The sequence below is a fragment of the Melanostigma gelatinosum genome (genome assembly GCF_949748355.1).
Source record: "Melanostigma gelatinosum genome assembly, chromosome: 10".
NCBI classification, from domain to species: Eukaryota; Metazoa; Chordata; class Actinopteri; order Perciformes; family Zoarcidae; genus Melanostigma; species Melanostigma gelatinosum.
In genome coordinates, this window is record NC_136643.1 from 18,844,551 (window position 1) to 18,866,764 (window position 22,214).

The 22,214-nt window shown below is 41.1% G+C and overlaps 1 protein-coding gene across 1 annotated transcript in view; it reads left to right on the forward strand.

Annotated features, from left to right (window-relative positions):
• Positions 1-22,214, forward strand: part of erbb4b (erb-b2 receptor tyrosine kinase 4b) — a gene marked incomplete at both ends in the record, with an annotated part of 248,119 nt that overhangs the window by 120,031 nt on the left and 105,874 nt on the right. The window contains one exon of the mRNA XM_079277462.1: positions 2,936-3,087. Within this exon, the coding sequence (XP_079133588.1) occupies positions 2,936-3,087 (152 nt within the window). The remainder of the gene's footprint in view (positions 1-2,935; positions 3,088-22,214) is intronic.

Genomic DNA, 22,214 nt, shown 5'->3' on the forward strand with positions numbered 1-22,214 from the left:
ATCCTGATGAGGATATTCATAAGAAAAAAAAATGGATGAAAATGAGGCTCAGGGGCTTTTCAGTCTGTGCAAACATTTAAACGTTTTCGTTTTTTTTCTGTTTTGTGTTTTATGTCGAGAGCTCACTGTTTGCATTCCCTCTATATCTGTCAGTGACACTGCGATTGTGTCAGAGACCGTGATAGATGCATTCTGGTCTTGTCTGGTTGTCTGGTGGAGACACACGGGGGGCTGCATGAAAGCCATTTAAACAGCTACCGACCCATCTGTCCCTCACAAAGTTTGTGACTGACTTGTGAGAGAAGGATAAATGGATGCAGAAGAGAGAAAGAGAGAGTTTCTCTTCTTTGTCATATTCAATGGACATACGGCTGGCTTCTGTCTGTCTGTGCCCACTAACACGTGGTACATGTATATTACAATATGTTTGTTCCACTGATGAGGGGATAAACAAGCTCACTGCCTATTTTAAAGCATTGCAGAACAAAACTAAACTAAATTATCTTCTAGAATCTAGACCATACAAATTCATCCAGATATGAATTTCCACCCATCGATTTATAATCTTCTCATTAATTACATTTATTGGAAAATCCTGAATTATTATGATTCATTGCCTTAATCCATCACTTTTGAGATGAAATTCCCTGCAAATAAATTAAATCAATTTACTCACACTGGCAAAAAAATATGCGTGATATATGGAATAGAGAGAATGAACCTCATTGGCATTCTCTGCTTTAAGTGTGCCTGGGACTGAAATCCATCAAAGCGATAAGATGGATTCTCTTTTATTGAGCGGCCGTCAGTTTTTAAACAATGTGAAGATTCATCTGTTCTCGCAGTCTATTCCCGCATCATAGGCAGTATGTTAAAACAGTCGACAACTCAGTGTCTTATAGCATCTCCTCCTGGGTAGGCAGGCTGCACCAACATAAAGAGCAGAGGCTGTGTTTTCCACAACCTTTACTGCGATGTACAGGCTCAGGTGTTACATATTGAGCATGAAGACACATTGATTTGATCATGCAGTGAGAGAGGGGAGATACATTCTGAGGTCTATTATTTACGGCCGGCTCATGCACATGCAGACGTATCGGCAGAATGATCACCGACAGCTCTGCAACAGTTCACACTTCCTATACGCTGCATGCTGCACAGATGGTTTTGTTGCGGTTCACTTGGCAGTCAGCGCCTTCTCAGGCTCATGGAGAGCTATACGATTTCATAGTCTTTCATTAGACAACACTAATGGAGAGGGAAAAAAAAAAGCCTTTCAACTTCCCATCCAGACAGGTTTCCAAATTCAGCAGGCTTCCTGAATGCATGCTTGAGGAAGCATATTGGTATAAATTCCACCAGACGCCGCATGCCACAATGCCCCATTCCTGTGATCTCGGTACCCTGCCCCAAGGGTGCAATAACAGTTTATTACACCTATCCTCGCTTTATGACCCTCCGCCCTTCTCCCCTCAAGCCTATGCTAACTGTTATTGAAAACACCCAGGTCTGTCATATATCATTCCTTAGTAGCATGTTATGCTATGTGCAACCTGGCTAATCACCACGAGCTTGTACGGGTATTGTCCAGGCCACAACGGAATAGTTCCGCTTATCTGATATCTGCTTCGATGTGGAAGTGTTTGAACACCATTACATTTGCCATCACAGCTTGTATTGCCTTGAGGCTGAATCCTCTTTTCCCCATACGTGTCTGTGGAGTATTGATGGGCAGTAAGTAGGAACTAGAATTGAAAAATGTTGCCACAGACTGACTGTGTGGAGATAAAGGGTAAATGAGTTTGGCTTAGTTTATTGCGTATTGCTTAACCGCTATTGAATTGAGGGGGTATATGGTATAAAAAGGGAAAGTTTAGTGTATATTATAGTATGTAAGGGATCTTGGATTAAAATGCAAAGCGTCAGTAAAGATCTTTCAGGGTGAGGGTGTTCATAGAGAGAGGTAACCGCTCATGGGTGACAGTGTGACAAGACTCAGGGAAGGACCTGCCACCCCTCCTTCACACCGATGCCTCCTCTGTCATCTGGGTGGAAGAAACCACACCGCGCATGGCAATGCAAATGAAACTACATTATTATGCTTCGAAAGAACAAATGTCAGTGTCTATGTCTTAGGGTTGGCTGCAATTCAGCGGCTTTACAATGCTTGGATTAAAAGAGTCGGGCCACGTAATACTGTCAACGTAGCTGATGCTTTAAGTCCAGAAGGACACTTTCAATGTAGGCTTCAATCTAATCTCGGTAGATTGCAGGGGGTTGTTGGGGGGATTGTTGTTTTGGTGTTTACACAAAGCTGTTTTTTAGGATTTATGTGCTTTTTTTTTCCGGCATCGAAATCTATGCACACACATATATGTGTGCGTCTTCATGCTAGAGTGGGCAGCAACCGCTGATTGGACAGATTGTGTTGTCATGAGGTTTGGGTGGGGGGGCTGGGGGGGGGGGGGGGGGTTCGGAAATGGGTCTGTTTAATTACTTGTGAAATGAGCAGCACAGCTATCAGCTGAAGGGCTTCCATGTGCTCTGTGTGCCCCAATGGGTGATATGAGGTGTGGTTAGGGTGCATTGAGGTCCAGTGACTTTCCAGTCTTACACGACCAGGCCAGCTGAGCAGGTGCTGCAGCTCACTGTCCATGGTCTCATGTTTATACTACATTGTCTCTGATGATTATTGCACCAAGTCTGGCACATAAAAACACAAACCAGCTTTTTTGTATACATTTATTTCATAGGAAAATCATATCAAGGTTACCAGTACTGCAGTTTGTACAACATTCAAGCTTTTTTCCCAGTGAAAACTGGGAAAAATAGAGTGGCACCCTGTCTGTATGTCTGTGTGTGTGTGTGTGTGTGTGTTTTCTAAATTGAGCTCTGCTGTAGTAACACTTATCCCTCTGTGCCCTTATGTCCCTAGTATGTGCTGGTACAGAGAACAAGCTGAGCACCCTGTCGGACCTGGAGCAGCAGTACCGCACCTTGAGGAAATACTACGAGAACTGTGAAGTCGTAATGGGCAACCTTGAGATCACAAGCATCGACCGCAGCCGGGACCTCACCTTCCTCAGAGTAAGGACAACACAAAAGAATACAGGAAACTGGTTGTGAATTGAACTTGTACATGCCCAACATTCTTGACTCGCAACTAACCCATAGAAAAACGTCATATGCATACATATACAACTGTCAGGCTGGGGATTGGATGATTCAGAGCACATGTATTGCCTCCACACAGCTCTCAACATGGAGACAGCTTAGCTAGCAGCTAATAGTGCTAACAGCACGAACAGTGCAAACAACTGAAACAGTGCTAATAGAAGCTAATGGAGTTTACCTGAGAGGGAACCGGAGGGTGGGTTCTACGTTCCTGCGATTACTCCACGACTTGGGGAAAGCATTATCAGTGGTAACCTCTGTATGAGCACAGAGCGGCAGCAGTTAACAAGCCAGATGGACACAATAGAGAGACTCACGTACACTAAAGTGCATAGCCTGGCTATAAATACATGGCACAGAGAAACTTAGATTACAACAAACCGAGAATACTTAAGATTAACCAAACATCCACTTCTCGCATCGTTCATAGAGTAAAAAGTTTCAAATTTGAACTTTTTACTCACTCTTTTCATGTGACCTTGTTGCCGAAAGAATGCCCTGCGCTTGGATCCTTTTCAACCAATCAGCGCTCAGATTAGTGTCTACATTGTCAATGATAAGAAGCGAGGAATTTTTGCTCTAATCGGGGGTAATCAGACTTCCTTCCTCCTCAGAGTGTCTAACTGATTGTACGCTCACACCATTGTGATCTGAGGCATAGAATAATCAAAACCCAAATAACTCGATCTGTCTAATCTCCTGTTTGATTAAACGTGATTCACAGACAGAGAAGGAAAAGTGATGTTGCACTCAACATGAATTCCCACCGTTCAGAACATTTTCAGATATTTTGAGAGGTACAGGTGCATGTGACACGTGGTAACCTGCATTTCAGCAGTTTGTAGGCAGCAGTGTGATGTAGTAAATGAATGAGAGGAGGCTGAGGTGACTAGTTGTTCTGTGATGCTGAGGAAGTACAGTTGAGGTGGATTTTCCCTGCATGAATGCTTACCTCCATTTTGGTTTGATGGACACATGCATTCATATAAACAGGCTGCCAGAGCAGTAATAGTGAGGTCATGAGAGGTCAGAAGGAGTTACTGTTGTGAAAATCTGCAGGAGAGAGAAATAAAAACTGCCTGTTTTTTTTGTTTTTTTCCGTGAAGTCAGCTGCTATTGTTGACCTCTGTTGGCCGCTTCTCAAGAATACCACCCTAGACCATTCTGCCTGCACTCTATTCAGCTAACGCCATCCAACTCCAATTGATTCCAGTCTTTCCGGGGGGGCTGGGGAGCTCCCCTGTGTTACTATAAAGTGCTGACTGCATCCATTGGCTGGTATTGCTGTGTGAATGAACTGGGCTACGGAGGCTTGCGGAGTCCCACAATAAGGCATGCTCTGGTTTGTCATATTTCGCTCCTTGAAGTTAATACGGCAAAATGGTTTGTTTACATAAGGTAAAAGTAATTGCGCAGCTTGTCTTCTCTCGTGTATGTGTATGAACTAAAAAAAAAAGATTGATCAAAGTAGCACATCAAGACAGAGTCATTAAATGTTCTGCAATGTGTGCAGAGCAATACTGACAAAGCACCCCCCCCCCCCCCGCCACGATGCAAAAAAAACCCAAGTTAATATTGAGAAAGAGGCTGCAATGGATGGTAAGTGCTACCATTAGCCCCCTACAGGGGTAATAAGCCCCACTGACTCAGATGAAAATATGGTGTGTGTGTGTGGGCGGGGGTGTGATTGTTGTTTCACTCCCACTTTTAGCGACGTCTTATCAGTGCAAACTAATATTACATGAAGACAAGTTGAAGTTAAAGGTGCTTTTGACTACAATCCCGCTTTACCTGCCTATTTTTATATCACACAGCCACTCATTTACAAAACGTCTCCCTGTGGCGCTAGCTTGCCAGGTTCCTCCACCTTTCCATGGTTGCCAATTAACATGGGTTAATTGAAGATGCTAATTAGGAACACAGGGTGCCAAACAGCAAGGGAGCAAGAGGGCAGGGTGCAGTGTGTATTTTTAGGGAATATTGTTATTATGATAAAACACATTAATAACATGGTTCCCCAGGGAGGGAACAACTTCACCTTGAGGTAGAGAAGAAGTGAAGGAGTGAAGAAAAAAAAACTATTGTGCAGCAGCGTGCCATACCACCTGTCTCTGGAAGGTGATTGAAACTGATGCCTGTGCATTGGCTCTTTCTTTTCTAGATAGCCAAGAGATTGATGGCTGCCTCCCAAAGCCCCTCAAACAGCTTTAGCAGTAAATAGAGTCCATCTTCCAAACTGCCTCCACGACAGATGAATCAACGCTCGCGCCGTGATTAATAACGCAATGCATTTTAGCGCGGATGCTCCACCCCCACCCACACTCTCACATATGCACATTCAAACCAACAGCACAACAGCGAGTTTTAACCACACGCAGTGTTTACATCAACGTTTAATTCTCTCATAAATCCATATTCTAACTCCTTTAATTCCTTCTCTCGTATCAGAAGCCGAACATACATTTGCGTTCTGAATGTAAATTCTGTAAATGAATTGAAATGACAAGTTGGGCCCTGCTCAACATGTCACTGTAATGTTTTCGTTTTGTGAATTGGACAAACACACACTTTGGAGTCTCTTCTTTCCCTCATGTCACTTCCTCGTGTGTGCTCACAAACTGATCTGTGCACATGAAATATTAATCCTTCCCTTTCCTCCCCTCTCCCAAGTCCCAGTAGAAACCCACAGTCAGATTGGATTGTTTGTCTTGCAATTGCAACCATTAGTAAACATGTAATTTCCCCCCCCCCCCCCCCAATATTAGTGCAGTGATCAGATGGCTTAGCAGCACAGCACCAAATTCACTGACTCCCCTCCTCTGTCTCTGTAGCTGCTAATCAATGATGGAATTGTCATTTCCAAATGGAAACATTTAATAATTCCAATAGGCCTTTGTGCTATTCATGAAAGAAAAGGGTAGAGGAAATGTAAAAGAAGCCAGGGACCTGGACAACTAACATTGCATATTCATATATTATGTTACAGATGCACATTATAAGATAAGAATATCTCCTTCACAACCGCCTTCTTTACTTTCCATTTATATTGTTCTTCTCTGCTGCACATTAATCACTTCCTTTATTTCTTTTTTATGTATCTATCCTTTCTGACAATATGATAATCGAGGAAAAATAATATTATGGATATTTTTCAGCATATTTTTACAGCAAAATTGCAAACTACAGAATTGTCCTTAAAATGTACAATTGTAATGAAGCTGCATGATAACATTCATCTCTTCATCTTTCTTTGCGCGCGCGTGTGTGTGTGTGTGCGCGCGTGTGTGTGTGTGTGGAAGCTCAAGCACTAACGCCTCTACTAAAGGGAGTTTCTAGACTATGATGGTGGTGGTCTGTTAATGTGGGCGCTTGTGTTTAGTGTTCTCTCGACCCCACACAATTCTCAGCTGCCACAGTGATGCGTACAGGATGGAAGACTGTGCACCAGTAAGCAGTAATATCTGAGAGTAAAAAGGGTGATTAGAGAGTGAAGATGTCTGGCTAGTTATCTATATGCCAATAAATCTGCTAAATCTGACTTCTATGTATTTTTTCATGGCACAGGAGAAAGTGGCTTAGAGGAAATGTAGGCAGCAGGAGTGACCTCCTTCTGTGTTCTTTGAGTCCCAGTGGTCTTGATTCCGCTTTGCGTTGGTGTAAAGGGGCCAATTAATGGTTAATAAGGAGGGGGGGGAGCAACTCAAAGTCATCATGCAACATAGGAAAGCTAGAGTGCAGTAGTTCCAGCCAGAGCTTTTTTCTGTGCTGAAATAAAACATTCGAGGCCATATTCACATGTTTTGTTCGCCTGCACAAACACAGAACGCACTTTCTGGCGCCATCACAGACATTATGTAACAGGGTTTATAACAAGTTCACAGTGTTTGAAAGCTGAAGGTTATGCAAAGGAAGACATGTTGATGGAAAAAAAGTCTCCTACCTCCAAAAAAAGAATGCTTTTTGTTGCTTCGCCCCAAAACTGCAGGAAGTAACAGCAACAGTCTATGATCTTAACTTCTGCATCGCTAAAAGTTTGTAGCTCGCTTGGTAAAGCATTGCCAGAGGAGGATGACCATCTAGGTCTAGCAGTCAAAAGACATTGGAAAACCCTTCTGTGGAGTGACCAGCTGTGTTGGCTGTTTGATTGTGTGTGTGTAAAAAGTTTAGAATTTTGATATATTGAATAGATGATCATTATATAGATTTTTTTTTTAATCTTACTTGATTTTTTACAAAGGTGTAGGGCCACTGGAAAGGGTGGGCCCCACATTTGGGTGAAAAAAGTTCGGGCCCTGCAAAGGGGGAAAACAAGATTGTGTGTGTGTGTGTGGTAGTGTGTGTATGCGTCAGGTTCATAAATGAATGACCAACTGTCGGTCCGTCTTTCTGCCTTCACCAGATTTATTTTGATACACTTTAACTACACAACTGTAAGCTGAACTCACAATATTGACTGCTGGTTTAAAAATGGTGACCATTGTAAGCCATTATGCTGCCTTTAGGTGCCTGTCAGAAATATGTGTTACAGTTTATGCGTGCAAGAAGAAAACAAGTTATCATCATGAGAGAGGCTGATTGTAAAGTGTTGGACACCATAAAAGTAACAGCAGTACACATACAAATACAATACTTGGTGATAACTTGTACCTTTTTCATGATGTTGGGTTTTAAGGCTTCGGTCATTCATTGATGATGTACTGGTTAAAGGGTAAATTAATTGCATAACATTGTAGGATGTTTCTACACACTATTGGTTGTTGAAAATAAATTCTAAAGTCTTATCGATGTGCATATGTGAAACGCTATTTAAAGTAAAAAAAAAGGAAACTCATTACTATTGGTACTGCCATCTATTCAATTACCACTTGATGGGTCATTCATGTGCGGCTTACTGTGGGCCAAACGCAACATTAAGAAATTGCTTTGACTTGTTCACAAGCTATTTCCCACGGCATTCGAAAGCATCATCTATTCCTGCACAACATCCTCGTCGTCTGACATCTTTCTTCATACTTCTTCTTGACTGGCATATTTGTCCCTCAGGCACCATTGGTGCCCTCTCCAGCTTCCTAATTGTTGATGCACTGTTATATGAGTGCAGATTACGTTGGCCCCTTGCTCCTCAGCAAGCTCCTTCAATATTAATGAAGACTGATGAAGTGCTAGGGAGCCCCTGTCTTTCAGCCCCGGCCTAGATTGGATTGACAATTGCAATTAGCGTCCCCTCAAGTTCATTTCCATCACTTTAATTTGACACGAGGAAGGGCAGTGTGAGGTGGGAAGTGAGACCGTTGAGAGAAAGAAATCCCGGGGAGAGAGGTTAGAGAGGGAAGATGGGGTGAAAGAGTTTGACCGGGAACTAGTTTGAAAGCTAGACAGCAAAGAAGAGGAGCAGACAGGAAACTGAAGAGTCCCTTGAAATCTCTCCCTCACTGATATCAGAAGTGATTTTCTGCAGCTTACTTTTTACATTTCGTCCATATTCCTTTTTTCGCCATGTGCAGTGCCGGCCAGAGGGAAGTCTGTACTAGAGGTGAATGCACCTTCAGGCCAATGAGTCAGACTGTGATCTCCACTGTATGGATTCCACTGCCACCTATATGCATCGCAGGATATGTTTTTCGGTATTTCCTTAATATCAATATTTCATTGCCAACGTTTCTTCTCCCAACCTGCAACAGTCGCCAAATGGATTGCTTGTCAGTGCGTGTGAGAAGGCAAAAGAGTGTGTGAGATACGGGGGACGGCTGCGCCGGAAAATGAATGATTCTCCGTTATTTTGCAAGGAAAATAAGCAATGGATGATAGTCAGAGGTTGATGATGTGTCATGTTTGTGTGTATTTCTGAAGGTTAAGTTAAGTTTTGCATGTGTGCACGTGTATACTCCATGTGTGTATTGTGTTATTGTGACTGATAGGAAACGGGACATCACAACTCTTTGCCATACTGACATCATTTTAAACCTACCCTGGCTCAAATTGATTGAAGCAGTTGATTGTTTCTGTGTGTGTGTGTGTGTGTGTGTGTTTGTAATCATAGGCAGGGTTAAAATATGTCTCCTTGTCTGACTGACAGATACAATTTCTTGCTCCCATTCCCACTTTTGGTCAGCCCATATCATTTTCTTCCCCTGTCTTTTGGAAAATGATGTGGACTGATCAGGACAATGGAATGAGAATAACATAACTGCCTGCCATCCCTCAAATGAGCCAAACGACGCTTACCATTTGTATTGACCTGTACCCCTGCGGAGGGCAATATGAAGAAAATCTGAAAAATAGACACATATCTAACCTGGCAGCTATGCTGACCTGTAAATACACTTACTATAAAAATATGTCCTGGATCATAGAGTGCAGAAATCTGCTGCTGCACTACGATGTGTTGAAACTTCCAAGCACATTTCTGTTCCCTTTTGGTAAATGAAATGTGCTTATGTACCTCATGTTTGATGTCACTACAAATGCAGGTGCAACATACTAGAAATAAATGTTTTACTGTACATTTTTCAGTCATTTTCCCTTCATCACGCCTTGTCCTTTTTATTTCATTTTAGTGACATCCATCACAAATGTGCCTGGGCATTCCTTTGTGTTTGTATGGAGCGTTTTGTCCTATCTTTATTCAAGAGCCGTCTTTTCATTTTAGAGAATTGCTCTTTTTTTGATTGTCAGATTTTTCAGATTGTGTTATGCTTTTCCTGCAAAACGCTGTCCTTGCAATCAAATAGTCCTTGTTTGGGCTTGGATTTGCTCTGCTTCTGCACAACCTGTATGCTTCTACTTACACAGCTTTCCTGTACTCCAGCTTAAGCCCTTTTCCTCACACTCAGGCTACTTCTGTGTGTTCATGAACTGCTCTCAGATCTCTCCTCTACTTCTCTCTGCCAGACATTTCCTGAGGTTTTGCCAACAAACCTCCTTGGTTAGGTTGAGGAAAATGTCATGGTTTCGGTTGAGATAAATCCTTTCTAGAAGTTGGGATGTGGTGGCTATCTGTGCCACAAACTGAAATTTGCTGCTAATCCAACTCCACTGTTTGTTCCCCTCTAGCACACCGACAGGAGACAGGTGTAGCTATTATAGTAAAAGCAAAAGTATGGTTGGCACGCTGGTTTATACAACTGTCTTTTCATTTCAAGAGTCATAAAGAAAGAAAGGGAAGTCCATATAATATAGCTTTTGAGCACACAGAAGCAGCCTGAGTGTGAGAAGAATGGCTGAAGCCGGAGTGCAAGAAATCAGTGCAAGCAGAGCAAATCCAAGCACAAGTGACTGTTTGAGAGCGAGGACAGTGTTTTGAAAGTGTTCAACATCTGACTAGAAATCATGCTCTCAAATTAAAAAGATCACGCATTTCAATAAAGTTAGGATTAAAAAGCTACATATTTTTGCAATATAATGTCAAAATATAATGTCAAAATTATCTGCGATTGTAAATGGCCATCGAGAACATTCAAAAGAAATCAGCAATTTAACAATTTGGATAGACTGACACCAGAATGCCAAAACTGAGTCAGTGATAGCCATGCCTACAATTAGTTTTTATCAAGTCTTATCTCTTTTACTAAGTTCTCAAAACAGACCGACTGTACTTTAACACATCAATGGACAAAAGGGCAAACATCTTTAAATGTGGAGATACCTCAGACAGTGTTAACAACTCAACCCGATGTTTCAAAGTAAAGCTAATTGTTTGAGTTAACTTTAACTGACGTTGTTGAAAATGTTGTCTTCGTCAATGTTTTTGGAGTGCTTGATTTTGGAGAGAGAGAAAGGAATTGCATTGTCTTGGAGTCCCTTTGTAAATATTGTAGTACTTATATTTGTATGCTCCTTCAGAGGGCGTTACCACTCTTTATGTCTACATGTGTATTATATATATATATATTTATTTATGAGCTATATGGGATGCTTGTCTCTGTTGTACATTATTTCTTTGTGGAAACAATGCTGTGTTGAATTGTCTGGACAGAATATGATGCTGTTGTCTCACCAAAGTATCACCAACATTGTCTTTCTGATGTTTGCAATTTGTTGGATGCAACTCCATTAAAGAAGAACCTTTTTTTTGAAAACCCCACTGATTTTGAATAGACGGTGCAGGAGATGCATGAGACTTTCTCACCACAGTGGGCGACTGCACACACACACACATAGCCCAGTGGTGATAGTACTTATCATAACGGAGCAGTGCCAGACTGAATAGAGAGGCAGTGGAGAGGAGAAGCAGAACCGGGGTGTGACAATAGCCCACCTTGCCTCTCTGATGCCTTTTTAAACTTCATATCTGCCTCCCTCTGCAGCTTCCCAAGAAAAGGTGAATGATATAGACCCACTTCTCTGGAGGATCGGAATCAATTTCCACCCACTGCGACTTAGATGGAGTCCTTTTCAAGAATGGCTGGTGCTAAGGCTTAGATGGCCAGAGTACAATAGGTCCATAGAACGAGACTCTTCCTCCTCATTTACAATACCCAATTGATAACAGCACTTATGGAAAACAGCCACCAGCAGGTCTAATCCTCTGCCCACATTATTTTAAGACCTCCGTCCTGTGGTGAGTCTTTGCATATAAATAAGGGACCTTGTGGCTTTGTCTTGCCTTGTCTGACTTGTGAGACTCTGTACCTGGTTGCTGTTTTATTATTCTTTTCCATCTTTTTATCTTTTGTTCAAACTTTGTAAACTATACTCTTCTTCACACCATGAGAAGCAGGTATTTGGTTTCTTGCACCTCAACAGTACAGGCTGCTGGGTAGAGGATGATTATCAGCTCACTCATTCACATCTGTATTTTCCCAGCTTAGCAGGGTTTGAAACTCACCACCTGCTCTTCAACGCACATTGTGTGAGTGTATAGGACAGTTTGCCTATCTTGCATCAAGATCAGTACATGCCATTGTCTTTATATGACTTTGTTCTGAGTGCTCCCAAAAAAGGGAGTTTCATCTCAATATCTCATTGATTTCTGGTGATATCTGTCCCAGCAATGTTGGGTGGTCTGTGTTATGAGAACATGCATGATTTCATTGCATTTTTATGGTGCTGAGAGAAAAAAAGAGAGATTTAGATTTTAGTAAAATAAGAATTTGATCCAACCTCATCACCTGACAGGAACGGCTATATTGCAAACCTCTGGATGACATTCAGTACATTTTTTAAATTATTTATTTTCTCAATATCTCTGCATGGTAACGGTGTAATGTTTATATTGTGGTTATAGCAGAAATGTATGGTTAGGGTTAGGCAACTAAAGCACTATGGTTAAGGTTAGGTAAATCTCACCGATCTGGTAAAATAAAAGCTATGATCGGAGCTGTGCTCTCCCATCTCAACTACATTTGCATTCAAATCCAGGCTGAAATGTGCCGAGCATCTTAACCACCCAGGTTGTAGCTCCGGTCCTGACTGTGGACAAGATCAACAAACATTCTTCATGTTACCCGATTATCTCATCTTATTTAGCCACAATCGCTTCTGTCTTTCCTTCTTTCTTGCTTACTCCATTCCTTTATATGTAATTGTGGTTTACTTTTGCGTTTTCCACCCTCCCTTCCTTTCTACCTCCAACCCCAGTCTAACTAGTCCGTGTTTGAATAAAAACTCATTAGGATTACATAGCCATTTAGCTAAGCGACACGGGGTGTAATTGTACCATCCATCAATTGCTGTGTAATAACACACTCGGAGGGAGCTAAATGTTGATTAGCCCTCAGCCAATTTCACCAGTGGGTTTTGGGAACAAATAGCCAGAGGAGATCGGGCTGGGTGATGGGTGGCGAGTGGCTTCGGAGGGTGTTGCGGTCAGAGGCGCTGACCCGTGCAAGCCAAATTAACTTGGAAGGGATGAAAACAAAGTGTCAAAGCCAAGCAAAGTATCACTTTCTGTCCTTGGCTACTGGCCTTGTTGTCTTGTTTTGTCTAACAGTCACCCAGCCACACATTACACTGAACATGTCTACCATGCACAATGATTTGCACAATACAGCAGGATGTTTGAACACAAGGCTGTTTTCTATCTTTGTAAAAGTAAGAAAATAAGGTTGTTTTTCACATTTTTTAAATGTGAAACTGACAGAAAATCCCAGAAACATGTTTTGCCTTTTCGGAAAGACTGCTAGAAAACCATAATGAGTTAGGATGGGAGAGGGGGCAGGACTTTGATCCCTCTACATTTCAAAATCTCTTTCCCTCTTTCTAAGTGTGCTTGCAATTATTCTGATTGGGATATCTCTGCATTTCAGTAAATATGATTCCAGCTGGTAGCAGTAATGTGCCATAACGTTCGTTGCCGGGAGTTCAGAGACATTTGGCTGTATTTGTATTCCTTTAAAGGCTAATTATTTTAACGGTGGATCTCCTCACACAACCTGTCTTCAAAACAATCATCCACCTCTATATGTTCTATACAGCACTAGCGAGCAATCCTTGCTTAGCTTGTTTAACAACATAATGTCTTATGTTTTAGCTTCCATCCCTTGGTGCACATTTTTTTTTATCAATGACTGTATTGCCCCATCTTCTTCTTCTTCTGTTGAGTTTTATGGCAATTGGCATCCATAAGTGTTGCATTACCACCATCTACTGTCTATTCCGCCATTTTCATGGCATGTGTTAAAAGCCATGCAACGGAAATGTTCCTGAAAATAGTTTATGCGCAAGTACTGAAAATCACTAGCTGTGCCTGAAAGGTCTGAAAGGCTCATGACCCATGCAACTATATTGTTCTTACTATCTGTATTCCAAAAGTATAGCCATGTCTGGAAGAATCACAAAAGAAACCAAAAAGCCTCCTATTGAAGCACGAGACACACATTTGACAGAGGTGGTGGGGGAGGTTTTTTTTTTTTTGTTCTATTGGAATTTATTCTGAGTCTTCCTCCAAATAGATAAGATAATAACTTAATTGCTCAGTGAGTTGATCATACTGCTTGATGCAGATAATATCCCTTTGCCTGACAGTGACATAGTTCAGATAAAGGGCCAGCGAAAGAAATGGGAAGTAGTAGAGCGAGAGGTTATGGATAAAGAGAAACATAAAGAAACAGAACAAGGGATAGAGAATTAGAAAGAATCTCTTTTAGTGTAATTGCAGCTTTTACCATGACATGAATGCATTGCGGGGAGCTAACGGTGCCAGCTCCACCCATGTGAGCCATCATATATCTTTATCACTGTATGACATCTACTGTAATTACATAGGCTTTTGTCTCAATCTGTGCACTGCAACTGTCTGGGAGGCTCTCACTTTAACAGCTCTTTTATTGCCCTAGCGTTTATGGGCAAGTTCCAAAAAGAGGAATAAGTAAGAGAAAGCGAACTAGTAAGTGTAATGCTGGTCCCAGATGCTACTATATCAAAGTTTAGGGCGATGTTAGTGGTAAGACTGATTTGACAGATCTTTTTACCACAATAGCTGATCAAGCCCCTGCGTTGTCAAGCTGCTTCATGACACTGAATCCTAACTAGCTCCCTCTGCAGGTAAAGTTAGAACTTCCTTGAGACACAAAACTCCATGAGCTAGCAGAGATTAAGATATGAAGATCTCTCATTGCATGAGCACACTTTGAACCACAAAGGATTACTGCCACAACTTCAGCTTCTGGTTGCGAATTAGTTAACGTATTCGCCATGAAGTACTCTTAGTTGTTCATACAGGAGATGTCCGTTAAAACGATTGAAATATTCATGAATTCTTCCTTGGCTAACGGCTCCCAACTTGCTCCCCCATGTCCCATCTACTCAAAAATACACTCCCCAACACCCACATAACGGCTGTGTAGTCTGTTACAGCAGCTTCTGTCTCCTTAGGATAAAATGACATTACACAGAGAGCACATAATTACTTTTTTTTTCTAACTTTGAAGCGGCTAACTTGACTTTTTTAAACATGTCTTTTTTTCCCGAATAGGAAGAAAATGGGGAAAAGTTGTACAAATGGAATGGGTTTAAAAAAAAAAAAAGGTCCATTAAATGTGAAGTTTTGCAAGATCACTTTCTGAATGTGCAAGGGCTTGGTTATATAACGTTTTAGGGGCGACCGTGGTGCACTGGGTTAAGAGGTCATCTGGGAACCGGAAGGTCAACGGTTCAATCCCCGACTGGGACGTGTCATGTGTCGAAGTGTACCTGAGCAATACACTGAACCCCTGGCTTCCTGGGCGCCTGTCATTGGCAGCCCACTGCTCCCTATATACAGGGATGGGTCAAATGCAGAGAACAATGTCCCCCTTAAAGGGATAAAGATAGTATACATTCTATTCTATTCTTATATGGAAGTGTGTCAGTTCCAGGATCCAGGGCAAAGCCAACGGTATTGTTAATGGTTTCAGCTGTCCCGTGCTGTCTGCTGTGGAAACGACCCATAAACGTCCTGAGAATAGAAGTCTGTAAATGATGTGGTCATCAGAGTTGATGACCAGAGTTGCGCTCACATGTGGCTTGTATCAGGAAGGAACAGTTGACCACACGGTGAAGATAAATGAGATCAAACCCAGCAGTCCAGGTGGTGCTATGATTTCATAACTCCTTGTATTTAGAATAAATTTGAATGTGTTTTTGTGATTATTCTTGAAAGGCAAGGTCACAACCTCAAAGGCACACATGAACACATTAATGCTGTCCGTTTCCGATTTTTTTTTAACGATACCGAATTGCATCAGTTTTATTTTTTTATTTTTTTTTTTTTTATTGTAGATTTTCACAAAAAAAATGTGTGACACTGCTGAGAATTTTTTTTTTTCCACCGCCAGTATTACGAGTTCCTAAATATTGGAGTTTCACTTGTGAAAACGCAATATGTCAAATTAATTTTATTGCTGAATGGGATCTGCAAGCAACACTCAGAGAATCGCTTCATTTCAAAGTGTTCTACTCTAATTCCACCACAACACTTCAACAGCTTAATTAAACATGATTGTTATCTGGGTTTGTTTAATTCTAAGAAATTATGATGGATATGGCTGCCAAATAAAAAAACTCCATGGGCTGGATATGGCCACTCTCTGTGTGTGTGTGTGTGTGTGTGTGTGTGTGTGCGAGTGAGTGAGTGAGTGAGTGGGTGAGAGGGGGCAGCCAAGTAGGTCAGAAAACGGATTCCTTGGTTCCCTGTGGGAAGAGCAAGACCTTTATCTTCAATTTCAGAGATTTCCTCTGTGGTCAGAATAAGAGGCCACATCACCTATTTATTTTCCACTCCTTTTATTGGGCCATCGCTTAACTCAGAAGAACTAAGGAGGGCATTTATAAGCATTTCTTGGTAGAAGCATTGTCTAGCCTGCAGCATTATTTGCCCGTCTACTCACGCTGCCTTAAGCAACATTGATTTAAAATGATTTTGTCTGTTCTTTGGACCATGATATTTTGGATGGCAACTGCTTTTTGCCATTCATTTTGCACGTACACAAAGAGGCCATAGAAAGTAAACGTGAACCGATCATTGGCCTTTGTCTTGATCTCATAATTGATGTATAATTAGTTTATTTATATTTCCCATACATGATAACCGTATGATTAGCACCCTGCTGAGTGACTGAGTTTGTGAGTGAGTTACCTCCCAGTTCCATGAACTGCTTATCATCTAAAATAATCCTTTCACTTTCTATATACAGTATACTTACTTGGTAAGTGCGTACAGAATGACAGCTCTCCAGCAGCAAGAATTCTGTAATTACTTCAGGTCTTGTGTTTGCAATTCCCACACAAAAATCTGCTAAATCCATACATTTATTTTGTTTTTTGCCTCCCTTCATCTGCACAATACATTGAAAAATACAAATTAGATGTATGTTTGAAAGTATTCAAAATCGGAGGAAATGTGTGAAAAAAACATGCATTCACCCTTTGTGAAACAGAGGCGAAGATGTGCCCCATTTGAAAGTTGAGTTCAAGTATTTTTACTTAGACTTGAACACTTGAACCAAGCTATACACCAACTTTTTATACTCACAAAATAATCCCATGCAATTTGTGCCTGGAGAAAACAAGGGAGATACATAAATTCCAAGACTAAAACCTCACCTTAACACGGCCACTGCTTCTGCTTCTCCTGTCCGCCTAAATTTATTGAGTCACGAGGCCCATCAACCTTTATTAGCGAATAATGCTGTTAGGACCATTAAATGTGGCCGAAGCTCCCCCACAGCAACACTTAACAGTCTCACTGGGGCACTAGTGGAGGACTGAAGTAACAGGACTGCTGTGTGACAACCCCCCTTGCTCCGTAGTGTCTGGCTAGACTTCAAATTTGCAAGGACCAGTTTAGAACTCCCAGAGGGTGATCGGTAAGTCACTTCAATCCAGAAAAAAAAGTGACTCCTGGTAAAACATCGTTTTTGTTTTTGCTTTCTTCTTTTTTCTGGAGATGCACCGATTTTAGATATAGTAATATATATATATATATATATATATATATATATATATATATATATATATATATGAAGATATGATTTATTTTTGCCAAGTTGCTGGTGCACAATTTATTATTTCATTTAAAAATATTTCGGTAAATGTGTCTCTATGTATCTATTTTTTACATTTGGTTTTACTAGTTAGGAAAGCAATTAATAAGTTGAGACTGATTTGCCTTGAAAATAAAAAAAGGTCCCAGTTACTTCCAACCAGTAAGACATACAGTTTATTAATTAAAGACTGGTACCTGATCGGTGTTCGATATCGCCCAATGCCCAGGTATTGGTATCGGGACTGAAGAAGTCCAATCACTGCAATCATATACATTATTTTTAAAGATTTTGCAGGTTGCTTATCGGTTAGGTTTGGTCGAAGTCAAGGCCCTATATTGCACTATTGTCATGTTGTAAACCTCTAAGAATAAAGATTTTGACCCACTGAAATGTAGATGTGATTGAAATCTTCAATTGGCACCGTCGCGCACAGTCAGGGATAACATAGAAAGTAAATATGCCCCATAGAGATGAGACTGTATATGATTTAAGGCTCCTGCAGGCACTCTCTAGATTGCCGCACTGAAATATTGCAGCGAAGGGGAGAATGGAGTCTGGTTGCTTCCAAGGCCGTGGGTGTTGTTTTTGTTGTCTTATGCTAAGTCCAAATTCTGAGAGAATGGTGAAGGGATGGCCAGCGTAGATCAAAGCAGAAATATAATCTAATGTTAGGGAGAGACAGAGAGAGCCCTCTATTTTATTTCTCTCCTTGCTCAGGGCTGAAAACAGACTGTTGTTGAACTAAAAGTTGAAGAGAGAAAAGGAGCGTACAGTGTGTGCGCTCCACTTGTTTTCCAAGTACAAATGAAACACGTGGCCTCTTTTGATGAGTCACATGCACAGTTCCTAAGAGATTTATTTGTATGATGCGCAGGGAACATGAGGAGGCCAATCTGAGCCATTTACTGACCAAGTCTGTAGCCTTTTTTAATCATTTTATGTCACACGGGAGGAATACAATTCATCGCTCATGTAGTTGATTAGGTAGTAGTTTTACTGTTGGTATCACAAATACAAATTGAGGGGGTGGGTTTGTTAGTGTTGTTGACATCTCTTGAGGGGGAATCCATTCTGAACCAATCACTTTTAAGTGTCTCTGCTCAGTTAAAGTATTTTGCCTCAACAGTGAAGAGAAAATGAACACATGATGTCTCGTGTCTTCACCTCCCATTTCCAATAGTCTGATAATAGCACTTAAAGCCAGAGGGCAGGATGGCAGCATAGTTCTCATGCGTATTACATCATCATGACGAGTTACATTCCGCATACAGCACTACGCTGGACACATTTGTTTCAAATATATATATATATATATATATACATATATATATATATATATATATGTTAGATTTGTGTGTTTTCTTAATACATATTTTACATTCATTATCCTGCAAGGGGAACGGTGGCAGTATTGCAAAAGACTGCTGTCCGCTACCTGTGTCTCTATATGAGATAATTGAATGATGCTTGATACCAATTTGTTTCAAACAGAGGCAAAACACCCAAATATATATATATATAGGCATATATGTTGACTCTTTAGCATCTCAATCAGACGTGAAGAGGTTATTCTGTCTTTTATAATCTCATTTTGTACCACCAATGACCTGCTGTTTAAAAATGGCCAGTTCATTAACATATTAAAATGTGTGTAGAAGCGTGTTTCTCCCATGCAAAACAGCTGCTCTGCAAATATGAGAAACATGGTTTTATGGAACTGTAGTGATCATTTTGTATAACTTGTACAGAATTAATTTGGCTCAGCTTCTTAATGAATACATGGACATGACACACGTTTGAATAGGCTGGGGTGTCACACATACAAACTGGAATCAGGACCATATCAACAACACAGTTTTATCACAGAATCACCACTTTCCTTATGGAGCTGGATTCTGTTCTACCGCTGCTAGAGCACTTTACAACACCAAGGGGATTTGGTTCCCAGGCCTGATTAAGGAGCTAACCGTGGGCTACATGGATCTAGGACTACCCCCAACCCCGACACCCTCCTCCACACAAGTCAGCTGGTAGTAGGGGAGCGCGGGGGAAGTGATTACTCTCGGATTAAGACTTGCCTCGTCGCCGATGTGTGCGGCATAATTGAATAATGGCTGAGCAGTCCCAATGCAGACGGGCCTCCCAGCCTTGTCAGATCGGCACAATATTAACCATGACACAAGCGTAACCAGGCCGGTAATTAATGCACTGAATCAATTACAAATTAGTCCATTTGGAGAATTCCCCACAGGAGTCCACTCATTGCCAGTGCTCTGATGGAGTCGCCAAGTTCTCCTCATGGGAAGCGGTGTCACTCCACTGTTCTCCTTTTCTATCGGTATTTATCTCTTTCCTTAAGTTAGGATACGGAAGACAAATGGAGGATGAAATTGATGCTGCCTGCTACTTGGCATTACATTGCAAATTAAATTGTCAGCTACACAACATTGGATTCTTGGTATTGTCCAACTAGGGAGGTGTGTGAAGCTAATTGAAGCTAATGAATCTACCGTTAGAAGGTAGCTAATGAGTACCATTAATTGGCATTGCTGCTACAACCAGGCCAGGAAGCCCCTGTAATGAATGGGTAACCTTCAAACACAGCATTAAAAGGAGTTTTCCAGTTGGAGTATCGATCGCGGCCTTTACCGACCATTTAGGTTTATTGTTTTTCACGAAACATGCAATACTATAAACATTCAGATCTTTTTTCTAGAAATTATACATTTTTATGTTTCCTCCAATCCCAGAGGAATGTGTTGTCCAATGGAGAGTGTTGAGAATATTCTTTTGCAGTTGTTTCTGTCCACAGGGGCCTGAATAGTTATGGATCAACTGCAGGGGACACATTACAGGAATTAATCAAGGATATCTTAGCTAAACTGGTATTGATGAGGGTGGTAGTGTGAAGAATACGGCCGTCTCTCTTCACTCTGATATTAATGGCTCTCATATTGTAAGGTGAACACCACACTATTCATTTTCATGCCAAAGGTGAAAGTCAGTCTTAATGACAGAGTGCTTTCTAGCTCAATTCAGGTGCTGTCACAGATGAGAGCTGCCATTATGTGAGCCAATGAGAGACAGTATGTGTATGAGTCTGTGTGTGTGTGTGTGTGTGTGTGTGTGGTGTACATTTGCCTGCCCATAAGTCCTTGGAAGGCAAGGAGCAATAGTTTTTACTGTGTACATTTTTAACCCAAATCATTTGACTGAATGTGTAATATATGTAATATATTTCACAAGGATAGCAAAGTCATCCTTGAATTTCAAGGGAGGAATCAGATTAAGAGCAATAAAGGCAGTGCCAGACTAACGTGCCACTTTATGGGGCGACCCTCGTGCGTCAGTGTCGATGACTGATGGTCTTGAGCAAAATTAAGGTTTTGCCTGAAATGAGAGTGAATCCATGTGACCACTTTTAGTAGATGGGAGTCACAATTAGATTTTTATAATAAAAACTAAGATATGTCCAATTCAGACAGAGTGGCTTGTGATGTGAGTTCAATTCACAGTCCAGTGATTAAATGAGTTTGAGGTCCAGAAAAAAGGGGCACTGTCCTGAGTCAAACTGAGTTGCTGAGCTCATTTGGTACACAAACAGTTTGCATTCTGACATGTGATTGATAGTTCCTGAGATTAATTGATTCATCTAAACACCCTGACCATTAATAAGAGGCTTCAACATTTGTCAAAAGTTGTTTGATTTTATTTCAATGTCCAGATGGATTCTTGAGTTGCTTCTCATTCTACTAATCACATTAGCCCTAAATTACTTGTTTTTGACCTCAACAGTACAGAAATTCGACAGTACATTTTTTGTGTTACCCATTTACAGGAAACTATCTTAAGCATTGTATTAAAGCAAAGCTGTCTGTGAGATCTGTCCAATTATCATCAAGAGGAGTAAAACATCTCAGGAACTTGATAAAACCACGAAAGAAGCAACCATTGGAGTGAGTTGAAAGCTTGGTGCGTCTCTATATGTTTAAGGGTGATTCGGTGCTTGGTATCAGATGCAGAAGGACACTGACCAAGCGTTGTTATTTGACGAGTTGGATGAAGGCAAAGATCAATACTTGAATCCGTAGCTTGTCCTGAGTTGATTGTCAACTGGGGTTGTTTGGCCCAGATGCAAATTGAATTAAGAAATAAGCTCACAGCTACTCATTGGTTATGGTGGCATGATTTTGCTTCTGTTTTATGCTTTTTAGTGTCTCAGTTATAGTCCCATGTAGGGTTGGGAGATATGACGAGATTGTAGTTAATCACAATATCGGTTGGCCACAATAATGGTCTGTGTCTGGGGAGAGCGGTAGGTGGTGTGTGTCCTCTGGTGGAGGGCAGACACATCAACCTCTTCGAGCTACAGGCAGTGATTTTAGTCATTCAGGACTTCAGGCTCCCCACTGGAGAGTGTCGAGAGGTGGACCCTACCAGGGGAACTTATTGATACAATGTTAATGTCCATTTTGTCAAATAATAAGTGAACTGTTCATTTATTTTTTTATTTGTGACCAAATATAATTAATAAAACATGCTTTTTAAATGTTCTGTTCTGTTAGCAAGTATATT